Below are 13,424 nucleotides of genomic sequence, written 5' to 3'. Positions count from 1 at the left end.
CTTGAATCTTTTGCGTCTTGGCAGTGTATGTATGAAGTGTTTAAGTTCATATTTTTGGGGTGCAAACACTGAGGCGTGCAGTTGTGCACTCCTCGCCGCATGCCTCGCTGCTGTTTGATAGATGGTTGTGAGGACGCTATTGTTAGATGCTGTGTTGCCTCCTTCAATCATGATAGCTATAGAGTGAACGTAGACTGTAATAAGCGCGCCTCCAATTCCTATTTTGAGTAAATCCGCGTTGAAGAAAAGGTAGAGTATTGGTGACAGTGGTGATCCCTGTGGAGTACTTATTCTGACTTCAAATTCTGGACCGATCCCTTTACACAGCTTGATTTTAGATCTTTGGTTTGATAAGTAACTCCGTATCCAATATATGAGCTTAGTGGTAGTCTACATGTCTGGACATTGTGGAGGAGTCTTGCATGTGATTCATTGTCAAATGCTCCAGATATGTCTAACATGGGTAAGCTTGCAACGTCCTTCCTTCTTTACACTTTGTGTACCCATGGCAGGTTCTTCCTCCCCCCACTATCTGTGTATGTGGGGGGTAGCTCGCATGTTTCAGTGATATGCTGAATCCATCTAGCCAGTAGAGTGTCCATGATCTTGCCTAGTGTGTTCATTAGTACCACAGGCTTATCTAACTTGAGTTCAGTGTAGCCACTCTTCCTAGTTTCCATAGCGCGACTGTGTTCGATTGCTTAAAGGGAAACGGGGGTATGAAAACGGTGGTGAGGGCTGGAACGAGTAGTTCCAGTGTAGCCTTGAGTATTAGTTTGGAATCTGGTCTTCCCATGGTGCTTTGTCTGGTGGTGCAGTCTGAATTGCTGTGCGTACTTCATGTTTGGTGATCGGAACCCGGTCCCTCTGGCCGGAACGTATATATAGCTTCAAGAGTTACAGAGGTCGGTCTTTGGTACTTTGGGAAAGAACGTTTGTTGCAATACCCCCAACTTCTTAGACATCTCTGAAAGCAGTGTGTCTTGCTTATGCTTTAGGTTAGCTGTGAATGCAGTCCTATGGTTGCCTCTGTTTCTGGCCCATTTTACTAGCACCATATAAACTCTCTGTTCTGTGACCTGTGATACTCTTTCTCCATGTGTATCTCTGTTTGCCTGCGACATTACCGTTGCTCTAATGTGTTTGGCCTGTTGCGGTTCGTACAGTTGAATTCTGTAGGCCTAGACCTCCATCGTCTCTACGCCTATTTGACCTTGTCTATTGCGTTCCTATACTCTGTGAAGCCAGGTATTGACCCAGCGCATGTAACTACCGTGGGTACTGTGTCATCAATTGCCTTCTGGATTGTCATAGTAATGTAATTGATTACTTTGTCTTAGTCTTCCCTTGGTCTCATATATTGGTCTCTTGGAAGTCCTCTTTGGAGTGCCCTTGTAAATGTCTTAATACATATATTCTTGTACTTCCTTTACACAACCCTTGGTAGCTCTTTTGTAAGGTGTTCAAGAGTTGTTACAATGGGGGGATGGCCGGATTTATAATCAAGCTCCTCGTTAATTCCACAGTCTCAGGTAATACCCTAGACTCCCAGTAAAGTCATACTCAACTTTTTTTTTTCGCTGATTCTATTTTAGTATTTGGACGTGAGTAGCTGCCGCCTTAACCTGAGGCGAGGGTGAGCATTCCTGAGCTCGGCCTAAGCAACCTGAGCACACGGCAGAGTCAGCCTGAGCATGCGCTAAGGGGCCATTTTACAGTAGCTCCCACAGGGACTTGTTCCGGCTCCCTTAATGCTCGGTTACACTTTCCTCATTTTGTCTCCCATTTTGGCTCCCTTACGACCGAGACTCCCCCGAGCCATTTTTAGATCATAATCACCGCGTTTTATCGTCCAAGCACAGGCGTTTATTCGTGGACCGGGGAATGTACCCCGCAACGCCACATCTAGGAACCGAAACCTGCCCGATCTCAGGTACCGCGAATGCCGAAAGTAGCGTACAAAAATGTAGCTCTCTGCACTGCCAATTGGAGTGCGTGGACTAAGCGTTAGACTTCTATCTCTACGTCTAGTTAAAGCTTTTTATGATAGCAAAGGGAGGCGTTCATTCGTGGAACTCGCTCAGGGCAAGGCAAGGCAAGGCACACCGCACACTACATCTGGGAACGGCAGCTCGGGAATCGCGGGGATCGCGAAGCTAGAAAGTAGCGTGTGAAATAGGGTCGCATGTACTAGCGATTGGTTAATAGTTGCGATTGACTTGCGGTGACCTAAACCTACTACATATCTCATGTGGCCGAGAACTGCACGTAATAGTCCGCGAGTCATCGAGGAGCGATGCAACCCTTGTATGATTACATTTATGCCGGTAGTCTATTTCCCGTATGTGAAAATCTTGCTTATCTTTTATAAGCATGTGCTATTCTCATGCATAAACATGCTTAGCGTCAATGATAGCATTATCTTTCCGAGTAGAAAACATCGGACGACCTGCAAACCCCGCAACCTAATCGGAACGACTGTATTTCAACCCCTGTTGAGTTCGGGCTCGGGAGATCATCTGTCGTGCAACAATGGTAAACTTTAGCATACGATGGGAAGTTGGTCGCATTGTCAAGCGTTTGAACCTGGCCTCTAGCGCGCTCGATCGACGATCGTCGCAACGGCTGAAGACGCTACTATAGCTTTCTTGGCTTGGGGAAAGAGGAAGTCGTATCGTAATATGGGTCGACGCTCGCTACTAGGTCGAAAGATTAACCCCAAATCCCATGTAGTTATAGTTAGTATCATACTGGAATGTTTTCATGACATTTTCCATTTCCGATTCTAGACTTGAGCTGCTGCTGCTTTAGTCTCTACTATGAGTGAGCTAGCTTCAGTCGAATGTAAGTGACGCCGAGGAAGAACTATTTTAGTACAAGGGGGACACGGGCCTTTGGGATCTCTTGAGGCCTAGCTATATCATCGTTGTCTTGTCTCTACGTGGTCCCATTTGAGCTCTCTAGTTTACACATATTTATGCAATTCTTTTTTTAAAATCAGCCACAGATTGAATGTTTCAAAACAAACTAGAGAATCGTTTATTAATACCAATAATGAAATATTTAAATTAGCTTGCAAATGAGGGGTTTGTAATTATACTAACCCCAGCCAAAGAAATGTTCAGTTCCGCCGCTTCATCGTCATCCACATGAGAACGCTTCATGGTATTTATAATACAGCATCGTATGCATTGCTTCCCTTGTAGTAACGCTTCTTGATGAACAATGATATTATCATTGCAAGTGAAAGTGCCCTGCGAGAGCGCTAACCAGACTGCTAGTGGATTTCCAGGGAATACACGCACAAGAGGACCGTACATGAAAGATGTGCCATCTATACCGAGAGCCTCACCATTCAGAAACCCATCTCCTTCGACTAGAGTACTTTTCAATCCTTTTAGAGAACCACAACCTTTGTCATCGCAGATCTTACCGCAGAATGCGGCCTGTAATCGGAGATGGATTTCAGCTGGATCAAGCACCCAAAAGCCGCTAGGAGATGAGATTCTCCATTTGGCCAGAATAGTGTTCGTTGATATCGATTCTTCTACTACTATCAAGCAGGCCTCTAAGTTCTGTGACGATGTGTCCTTTAGCTTATCGTAGGTTGTTATTGACGTTGCGCCTGTACATGGCCACCTTGTCATAGCTGAGGATTCGTGGCGATGAGGACCTTTAATAGAGCCTACCACTCGGTGGTAGGAAAAGTTATTCCATTCGATCCGTCCTGGTACAATGTGGATCAAGCAGGCACGTTGTGGGTCGCTCGAGATCTCGCAGACGGAGTTTAAATAAATGCAGACCCCGTCCGCCGCAGACGCGCAAGTGTGCTTTTGAGCGAAGTCCAGGGGGTCAAAGTCCACCCTGCCATTGAATAACAACCCCATAGTATGCAAATCTGTAAATTGGAATGGGATGCTAAGCAATGCAAGCCATGAAATTTGTGTAGTATTTCCGAAGTCTTCTGTACTAGGCATGGTTGGTCGGGTCATCATGTATAATCTATTCATCCCATTAAGAGTTGGACAGACAACCAGATCTTTTTGGAAAATTATTTGCGATGAAAGCTGAATAAGTGAACAGAGTACGTAAATGAGCCGTACTAAACACAAGGGCTTTTGCCGAGTAGTCGATTCGTCTGAAGACAAGCCCTTCCCGGCTGAGTCATTCTTACAATCTTGGCACCGACATATCGTAGCTAAAGAGTTGATTGACTCTAAGAAACTCTGAATAGCGAGATCTAGAGATTGTTCTTGATGTCGCTCCATGGTCTTTATTAGACCTGGGGCATTGCGTAGTTCGGGAAATTGTTGGCGAGCATGAATCCAAAACCCGCGACCAAAACTGCCAGGAGTACAGACCAGTCGACGGACACTACACCCCTCATTGAGCTCCTCATTAAGCTCCTCGTCGAAATCACAAATACGGGATTCATATATACGTGCGGCAGAACCAAGACACTTTGCCGTTTGTGGTGCAAAAGAAGTCAAAAGTGACTTCATGCTCTGGCCAAAAGCGTCGAGGAGGCATGTTGACCAGTCGAGTCTGCCATGAGACAGGAGGTCACCTTCTGGGAGGCTTCCAAGAACCATATCCACCAGGAAGCGACCCGAACTAAGAGAATAACTCTTCTGGGTAATTGCTGAGGTTCCTGGGCTTTGGGGTCCTACAGTGGAGTAGGATAATACAACTTGAGGATCATGTCGTGTTGCGGATCGGATACCTCCAGGCCGATAGATAATATTCCCAGATGCATCCTCTACGACAACTTGCAGACCAAAAAGCCAATGGCCCACTGCTGCAATCCAAGCACAGTCGCTACCTCCTGATATATGTATCTTATCAAGAGTGCCGTTGGAAACGTCAAACAGGCCTTTGAGTACATGAGCGAGATCCTTCGGTTTTGAGCTTGTGTAAAGGCCGTTATGTCCGTCGAGTAAGCATATCCGAGCAAGCCCAGAAAGAACGAAACCAAAGTTTGTCGTCGTCACCACACCTTCGCAGGAGCTAACAATAGCATGCCATTGTCGCAGAGAGGGTCGAAGATCTGCCGGAGGGTTGTAAAGTTGAAAAAGTTCGCCTAAAATCTGAGCAGATTTCTCGGTCGAAAACTCTTCAGTCAGGCAAGAGCAAATCCCTATACATGCAATGCCTTGTTGTGTCTCGGAGAGGCTTCGTAAGATGTTCTTGATGCCGAAACCAAACCATACGACATTGCTATGCGATGAGAAGGCCTTCACAGCTTTGAGAGCGTCCAGAATGCGCTGTTCGCCCAGTTGATCGAGTTTTGCATGAGAAAAGAGAACTTTTGTAGCATATACTGTTAAAGCTTCTATTCCCGCTTTGGAGAGGCGAGAAAGCACATCGACTGTGAATTCCACGGTATTCTTACTAAGATTGGACCAATCGACCTGGCCTTGTTGGGGAAACTGAGAAGATGAAGTTGAAAGTATTAGCGGAAGCGTTTCACCTCTCTCAGCCGACATGATTCTTTTAGCAGACGAGGACCAAAATTTTCGAGCGAAGCCGATTTTAAATCAGTCTTAGGTTTATTCTTAAGCTGACTACCTGATCACATGAATAACCTCGCTAGTTCACGTTCGCCTCATAATCCGACCCAACCTCGCTAGCTCGCCTTACAGTGGTATGCGGGATCGGCTTGTTTTGCGCTTATTTTCTGACTTTTAGCGAAAACTACTTTTTCCCTACTAAAAACACCTAATTTTATTATAAACCATTAATTCTACCTAAACGCGACTAATAAACTATATAATTCGTATTCTAATTAAGGCTATTAATACTTAACTCGCTTCTATTTAGGATTTATATTATTATAATATATTAATTAAAATAAATAAATAATATTATATTAAAAGAAGTTTATAATTATTTATATAAGCTTAATATAATAGGGACAAGAGTAATAAAATATATAAATTCTAACTCTGGACTAAATATATAAAAAAGATAATAAAAGAAGATAATTCTTTAAAGAAAAAAAAGCCAGAATTATTATATATATAATATAATAGATATATATAATATAATAGATATATATAATATAATAGATATATATAATATAATAGATATATATAATATAATAGATATATATAATAAATAAGATATATTATAATATAATAGATATATATAATATAATAGATATATATAATATAATAGATATATATATATAATAGATATATATAATATAATAGATATATATAATTATAATAGATATATATAATATAATAGATATATATAATATAATAGATATATATAATATATATAGATATATATAATATAATAGATATATAATAATATAATAGATATATATAATATAATAGATATATATAATATAATAGATATATATAATATAATAGATATATATAATATAATAGATATATATAATATAATAGATATATATAATAATATATAAATAGGTATTAGATATTATAGATCTAGTTTCCTATTTTAAATAAAGCTTATAATCGGAATTATATGAATTATATAGAATTGCATTTCCTAGTTAAATAAAGTACTTTATAGGTTTAGCAAAATATTAGGGAATATATAAAGAAATACTTCTAGCTTTAGAAAAGAGTATTAATTAGTTTTTTATTAGAATTAATTCTTGGAATTAGTTATACTTATAAGTATTATTCTATAGTTTACTTATCTTAACTACTTATATATTACTTTACTATTATATACCTTATATTCTAATTAATCTAACTTTTAGGAAATAGTTTATTATAAAATAATTAAGCTTTTAATAAATAAAACTAATTAATAACCAGAGTATTAACTAGAAAAAGTGCCTCTACTATTACTAGAGTAATTTAGCCAGATATCTAGGAAAGTGCCTAGTTAGGTACTCTTTATATTACCTAATTAGGAAAAGAAAGCAGAACTCAAATATCTCTAGAACTAGCTAGTAAGATAATAATAATAGAGAAATTAGTAGTAGCTTGCTATTATATTATTAAGTTAGAAGTAGAAATATAATAGAGAGAGGATCTAGAAAAGCTAGAAGCTTAGATTCGTTATTTTAAAGATATTTAGATACCTAATATAGAATCCGTTATATTTCTGGTAGTATTCTTAGTTTAAAGGGCTCTAAAAACCCGAAAACGATCTATTTACCAGAAAAAGAGTATTAAAGAAACCCAGGACTTCTTTTACTAGATAGAGTTAAAGTAATATAAAAATAGTAGAATTACCTAGGCTACTAATATAATAAAAGTTATATATTATATTTCTTATTTTAAAAGTATAGTATAATATAGCAAGCTATATTCTCTAAAAATCGTATTATTTTAGCGGTTTTAAGGTTTTAATTATATAGTAAAAGCTATAGCCTTTTATATATAACTTGCAGAAATTATATAAAAAAGCTAGTTTTTTTATAATTCTAGAAAATAATTTCTTTTTAGTATTTAATTAATTGAACTTTTATATATTATATATTATTTATACTTTACTATTTATATTTTTAATTTATTATTTTACTATTAATTTATATTTTATATTCTAGTATACTTTATATAGGTTTTTGTTTTATTATAATTTCTCTTTTATATATTTTATAATAAGTAATATAGGAATAATAAAAACTTTATAATTAAGGTAATACTTTTATAAAGTTCTAAGAAGTATTTATAAGGCAGATTATTAGCTTAGTAAATTAGGAGAAAAAAGAGCTATTATAATACTTTAAGCTTAAGGTCAAAATATTAAGAATATATAAATATTAATTTTAGTATCTTATATTAATTTCTAATATATCTAGTAACTTGAATACAGGTTAGTTATAAGATATAATTATTAGTATAATATATAAAAGTAAAGGAAATAGAGGCTAATTATAAAAGAAAAAGAAATAAAGGAAATAAAATAAGAAATATTATACTAAGATAGTATAAGTTAGACCTTAATTAAAAACAGATTTTACTATTCGGAAATAAAGTTATATTATTAATTTATATATTATTTTTAGTTATAATAAAAATTAGAATAAAAGTAATATTAGTTTTAGTAAAAAAGCTTATTCCTAAATCCGGAAAAGATATTTAAAAGAGGAAATATCCTTAATTTCAAATAAAATAGTAAATAGAAATCGGAAATAAGAATTAAAAAGAAATTAGAAATAAGAAATTATATAAATAATCTAGAAAAGCTTCTAGAAAAAGAAAAGAATACTAAATAAAAAAAAGAAAGAGAATTTAGAAAAGTCAGAAAAATTAGTAAAATTAATAAAATTATATTTATTATTATCTTTAATAATATTATTAGATATATCTAGTTTAGTAAAATTAAGAAAAAATATTATAGATATTAAGCTAATAAAATAAAAGAAAAAATATAAATAATAGAAATAAAACTAGAAAAGCTATTACTTTATTATTACTAATATTAAAACTCGAATCTCGACCATATTTATTATTATTAACCGGTTTCTTTCAAATTCCGGTTTTTAAACTAAAAGATATATTTAAATAAGAAATTAACTTTTTAAGAACCTTATTAGTAGAAATCTCAGATATAGAAACTCTATAATTAATTATAGAGGAAATTATTAAGATTAATATAGCCGAGAATAAATATATACTAGTATTAGATTTAAACCTGCTATTTATAAAAGCTCTTAAAATATTATAGTTTCAGAAAAGTAATATTTTTTATATTTTTGAAATAATATATAAATATATATAAGAACTATTATATTTCTAATAATATTAAGAGAGAAATAATTATCTGTTATATTTCTCTTATTTATAAGAATTAGATTAAGGCTATACTAGAATACTATACTAATAACTTAAAAGATTATTAGGAAACCAAGTTTTTTAAGACCTTATTAAAGAAATTCCGAGAATATAACTAGGAAATATTTAAAATTAGCTATAACTTTTTTAATTAGATTATTATATAAGTCCAAAATAGAGAAATCTTTTCTAAGTCTTATATTAATATATTTAATAGAATATTAAAAAGAAAAAAATAAAATAAAATAATTTAGTATCGAGAATTTATAAAGGAATTATCTATTCTAATAAGAGATTATATTTTTAAGAATATAAACTTTAAATCTATAAATATTTCTATTTATAAATATAATAAGATATATAAGAAAGTAGTAATATTCTATTAATATAAAAAGAAGAAATACTATTTTAATATTACTAATAACCTAGATATATCTAGATTTAGATAAGAATATTTAAATATAATAGTTTATAATATAATTCCCAAGCCAGAAAATAATTACTTTTTACTAATTCCTTCTATTATATTTCCTAAAGCTATTATAGATATAAATAAGAAAAGAACCTAGCTTATAGCTAATTATATAAAACCTATTAAAAATAGTAAATATAAGAGAAATAATATTAATAAGCTAATAAAAAGTCTAGAAAAACTATTTATTACTATTATAACATAAAAGAACTTATAAAAATAACTTAATATAATTACTATTATAATTCGAGAGAATATTTATAGTCTATTTATATAATCTAGCTAACTATAATAAATATAATAGTATTAATAGCCTAATAGATATAATTCGAGTCTTTAGAAAAAAAATACTAGAAGTTATAGTAAAAGTTATAGGAAATACTATAATAGCTATAGTAATTAAGCTAGAATAAATAAAAAGTTTAAATAACTATATTTTAGAGAAAGTTGGTTTTAAATATAATTAGAAAATATTACTTAAATTAATATAGCCTATAATATAAACCTAAAACCGAGAGAATAAATTTGCTATAAATATTATAATAAAAATAAAAATAATAGTATTAATTTAGAATATATTTATATTTTTTAATTTTATTACCTATTAATAAAAGAGCTTATAAATTATAAATATATTTACTAATTTAATAAAAAATAATATAAAGAATTATTTAAATCTAGATAAGAAAGTATTTTCTTTTTTTTTACTAGTAAATACTAGTAGTTTAACTAAATTATTTCCCAAATCCGAAAGAGAAAATTTAATTATAATTTAAATACTTAATCTAAAAATATTTAGAAATTAATAAAGAATACCTAGTTTATTAGATAAGAAAAAGAAAAGGGAACTAGCTAGCCGGAATCTATATATAGAAATAAATAAGTTATATCTAGAGAATTTAAATAGCTGCTTTATCTTAAAGGAAATTATATTAGAATTACTAATATTTCAGGTTCTGAAATTAATAAATAATACTAAGATTTGGCTATAAATAGTATTTTTATTAATATTATAATAAGTTTCTTATTAAAAAGAAAAGGAAAAGAAATAGAAATAGCTAAAGAAATTTTCCGAAAATAAGCCAGAATAGAAAAAAAGCTATTCTATATAAGAGGCTAGAAGAATACTATTTTAAGAAATAATAAATAAAGAAATAGCTTAGCTAAGAATATAAATATTAATATTTCTAGGAATAAATAAGACAAATTAGAAATCTAGTATATTCTTAATTATAATAAGTATAGAATTCCTAAAGTTAATAATATTCTAATAAAACTACTAAAGAAAATAATTATTCTATTTCTAAAAACTTAAAAAGAAATGAGAATACTTATTAATACCTTAAAAATATTAGATCTAGCTATTATATTTGAGAATTAATAAATTAAGAATAATACTTCTTATTTTATTATTTTATAAATAAGAAATACTATTATATTAAATATAGTTAGATATATTAGAAGATCTATAAAGCTAGTAACTATAGCTTATATAATAGATAGAATATTTAAGGAATTAGAAATACTAGTTCAGATATCTAATATTAATAGAATTATTTAATTTAAAAGTAATAGTATTAATATTCGAATATTAGTAGCTTATAAATATACTATATTATAATTATTCTATTTTTAAAAAATACTAGAAAATAGAAGAAAGTAATAGTTTAAAAGTACTAAGCTTCTAAAGTTAAGGAATTAAGTAATATAAAATAAGAAACTAAAAGTAAAAAAAATTAAAAAAATCTAGTATTATAACTAGTAGTAATATTAGAGAAAATAGAAAGATATTAGGATTTCTTACTAATTCTTTTATTTTGGGTTCAGGAGTTTAGGAAATTAATAATATTTTTAGAGAAACTAAAATAGAAAAGGCTCTAGTTAGAATATTATTAAGAATAGTTCCGGATTTAATAGAAAAAAAAGTAAAAAGAGTATTAAATAAAGATATTTCTAAAAAAAGAAATAAAGTAGTATTTTCTAATAATAAAGAAATATATTTCCGAAGCTATAAAATATAGAACCTAAAACTAGAAAGAATTCTGGAATATATAGGAGTTTAAGAAAAGTATATTAAAATACTAGATAAAAAGAATATTCTTTATATTTAAATAAGAAAAAGCTAAATAGAAAAGTTATAAACTCCGGAAATTAGATAAAAATAGTACTAGAAAAAATAGCTATAGCTCTTAAAAAAAAAGATAATAATTATAGTTTATTTCTAGTTATAGAAATATATAAAATAAAAAATAAGAAAATTTAATTAGTAAATACTAATAATAGTATTAGAGAAGGCCCTAATAAATATTTGAACTAGTTAAAGAAATCTAAAACTAGAGAATACTTATAGAAATATATTAGGAAATATAAGAATTACCTTTTATTAAAGATATTAGCTATTTTAAAAGATTTATAACTTATTCCGGAATATTTTAAATAATTAGATATTAGTAACTAGCTCTAGAGAAAAAAGCTAGCTATATTTTAAGAATTAATAATTAATTAAGAAAATATAATTATATTTAATTAGAAAGAAATAGGAAAAGTTTATAAGAATATTAGTTTACTTATTCTAATTAAAACTATTAAGTATAAGGCCTAATAAGAGAAGAATTTCTTATATCCTAAAGCTCTAGTATTAATAGTAATAAAAATATTATTAGAATATCTAAATTATAAAGTTCTTGAGAAATATAATAGATTTTACTAAAATTTATAATTCTTAATTATAAAAAAGGTTACTAAAACTTATAAACTAATTAATATTACTATAAAAATAAATTTAGTAATTCTATAAAATACTAATCTATTCCTGTTTACTAATAAGATCTCGAAGAAATTTACTAGATATACTTATATTTCTTTAATTAATTTCTTTTCCGAATATAATTAATTTATATTAGATACCCGTAATAGAGATTTAATTATATTTATAATATTTCTGAAACTATTAAAAATAACTATACTATTTTAGAAAGCTACTAATTCTATTATATAGTTTATATAAATTATTATAATTATTTTAGAGAATCTATTTCCCAAAATTACTATATTATTTATTAATAATATTAGAATTAAGAGATCTTATATAGATTATAATAAGTAACTTATTTTATTTAGTATTTAGTATTTTATATTCAAATATCTTTAAAACCTAAATATAATCTTAAATAAAATTAAATAAGCCAGAGCTAGTATTAGAAAAAAATTATAGTTCTATTATAATAATATAATTATTATTAGCTTTATTTATAAAGTACTTAAAAGAAGTTCTTTAAGCTTAGAAATTACTAAGATCTTAAAATAGAAATATTATAATAATATAACTAAAAGTAAGGTATTTATTAGAATTATTATTTATTATTATATTTAGATTAAAAACTTTATAATTATTACTAAACTCATTTATTTCTTAATAAGAAAAGATATAATATAAAACTAGAATAATAAATAAATATAAACTATATAAATTCTTTAAGAAAAGCTTATTACTATTCTAATATTTTATAAGTTATACTATAATTTATTAAAAGATTAGAAAATAAATATATTAGTAATAAATACTAGCCTAAATAAATAAAGTAGAATTCTTAGTTAATATAATAATAAAAAGAAAAAGAAAGTCATATAATATAAATCTAGAATCTAAAATAATACTAAATAGAAATATAATACTATTAAGAGAAAATACTAAAAGCTAATAAAGTATTTATAGAAAATATAATTCTGGCTATATAAAATTTACTTTATTCTTAAATAAGATACTAATATACTTATTATATAACTAAGTAAAGCAGCTATAGATTTTCCTAAAGCTATAGTTACTTACTAGCTAGTATAAATTTAATTATTTGATTTTAAAATCAAGTATATTAAAAGAACTAAATATACTATTACTAACGGGTTATTGAGATACCTATAATAAAAAGGTAATACTAAAGATAATAAGAATATTAATAAATAGTTAGTAATAGAGCTTAATATTATTAGAATAATACTTATTAAATAGAAAGTTTAGTTAAAGAAAGTAGTTCTGATTTAGTTATATAATATTATTTTAAGGAATTAGATTTCTAAAACTTTTACTAGATATTTAAATAATAATATCTAATTACTAGAGATTAATAATTAAAGCCTTATTATATCTGGAAGCGAATTAGTAATATTAAAAAATAATAATATTTGGAAAT

The 13,424-nt window shown here is 29.1% G+C and overlaps 2 protein-coding genes across 2 annotated transcripts; both read right to left on the bottom strand.

Annotated features, from left to right (window-relative positions):
- Positions 1-117: 117 nt before the first annotated feature.
- K444DRAFT_724469 (uncharacterized protein) lies at positions 118-908 on the bottom strand. The gene is made up of 2 exons (XM_024888624.1): positions 714-908; positions 118-669 (listed from the first exon to the last, which is right to left on the bottom strand). The coding sequence occupies exons 1-2, from the start codon at positions 794-796 to the stop codon at positions 489-491; spliced, it is 264 nt and encodes an 87-aa protein (XP_024735724.1). The 5' UTR covers positions 797-908; the 3' UTR covers positions 118-488.
- A 2,787-nt stretch (positions 909-3,695) lies between these two features.
- Positions 3,696-5,486, bottom strand: K444DRAFT_530641 (uncharacterized protein; the record flags this gene model as incomplete). Its single annotated transcript, XM_024874917.1, has 3 exons — positions 3,696-3,898; positions 3,971-4,115; positions 4,689-5,486. Coding segments are annotated over 3 exons (1,146 nt in total), but the record flags the coding sequence as incomplete, so codon positions are not given.
- Positions 5,487-13,424: the final 7,938 nt, after the last annotated feature.

The sequence above is a fragment of the Hyaloscypha bicolor genome, assembly GCF_002865645.1.
Source record: "Hyaloscypha bicolor E unplaced genomic scaffold K444scaffold_87, whole genome shotgun sequence".
Classification (NCBI taxonomy): domain Eukaryota; kingdom Fungi; phylum Ascomycota; class Leotiomycetes; order Helotiales; family Hyaloscyphaceae; genus Hyaloscypha; species Hyaloscypha bicolor.
This window is presented reverse-complemented; position numbering and strand designations above follow the sequence as displayed.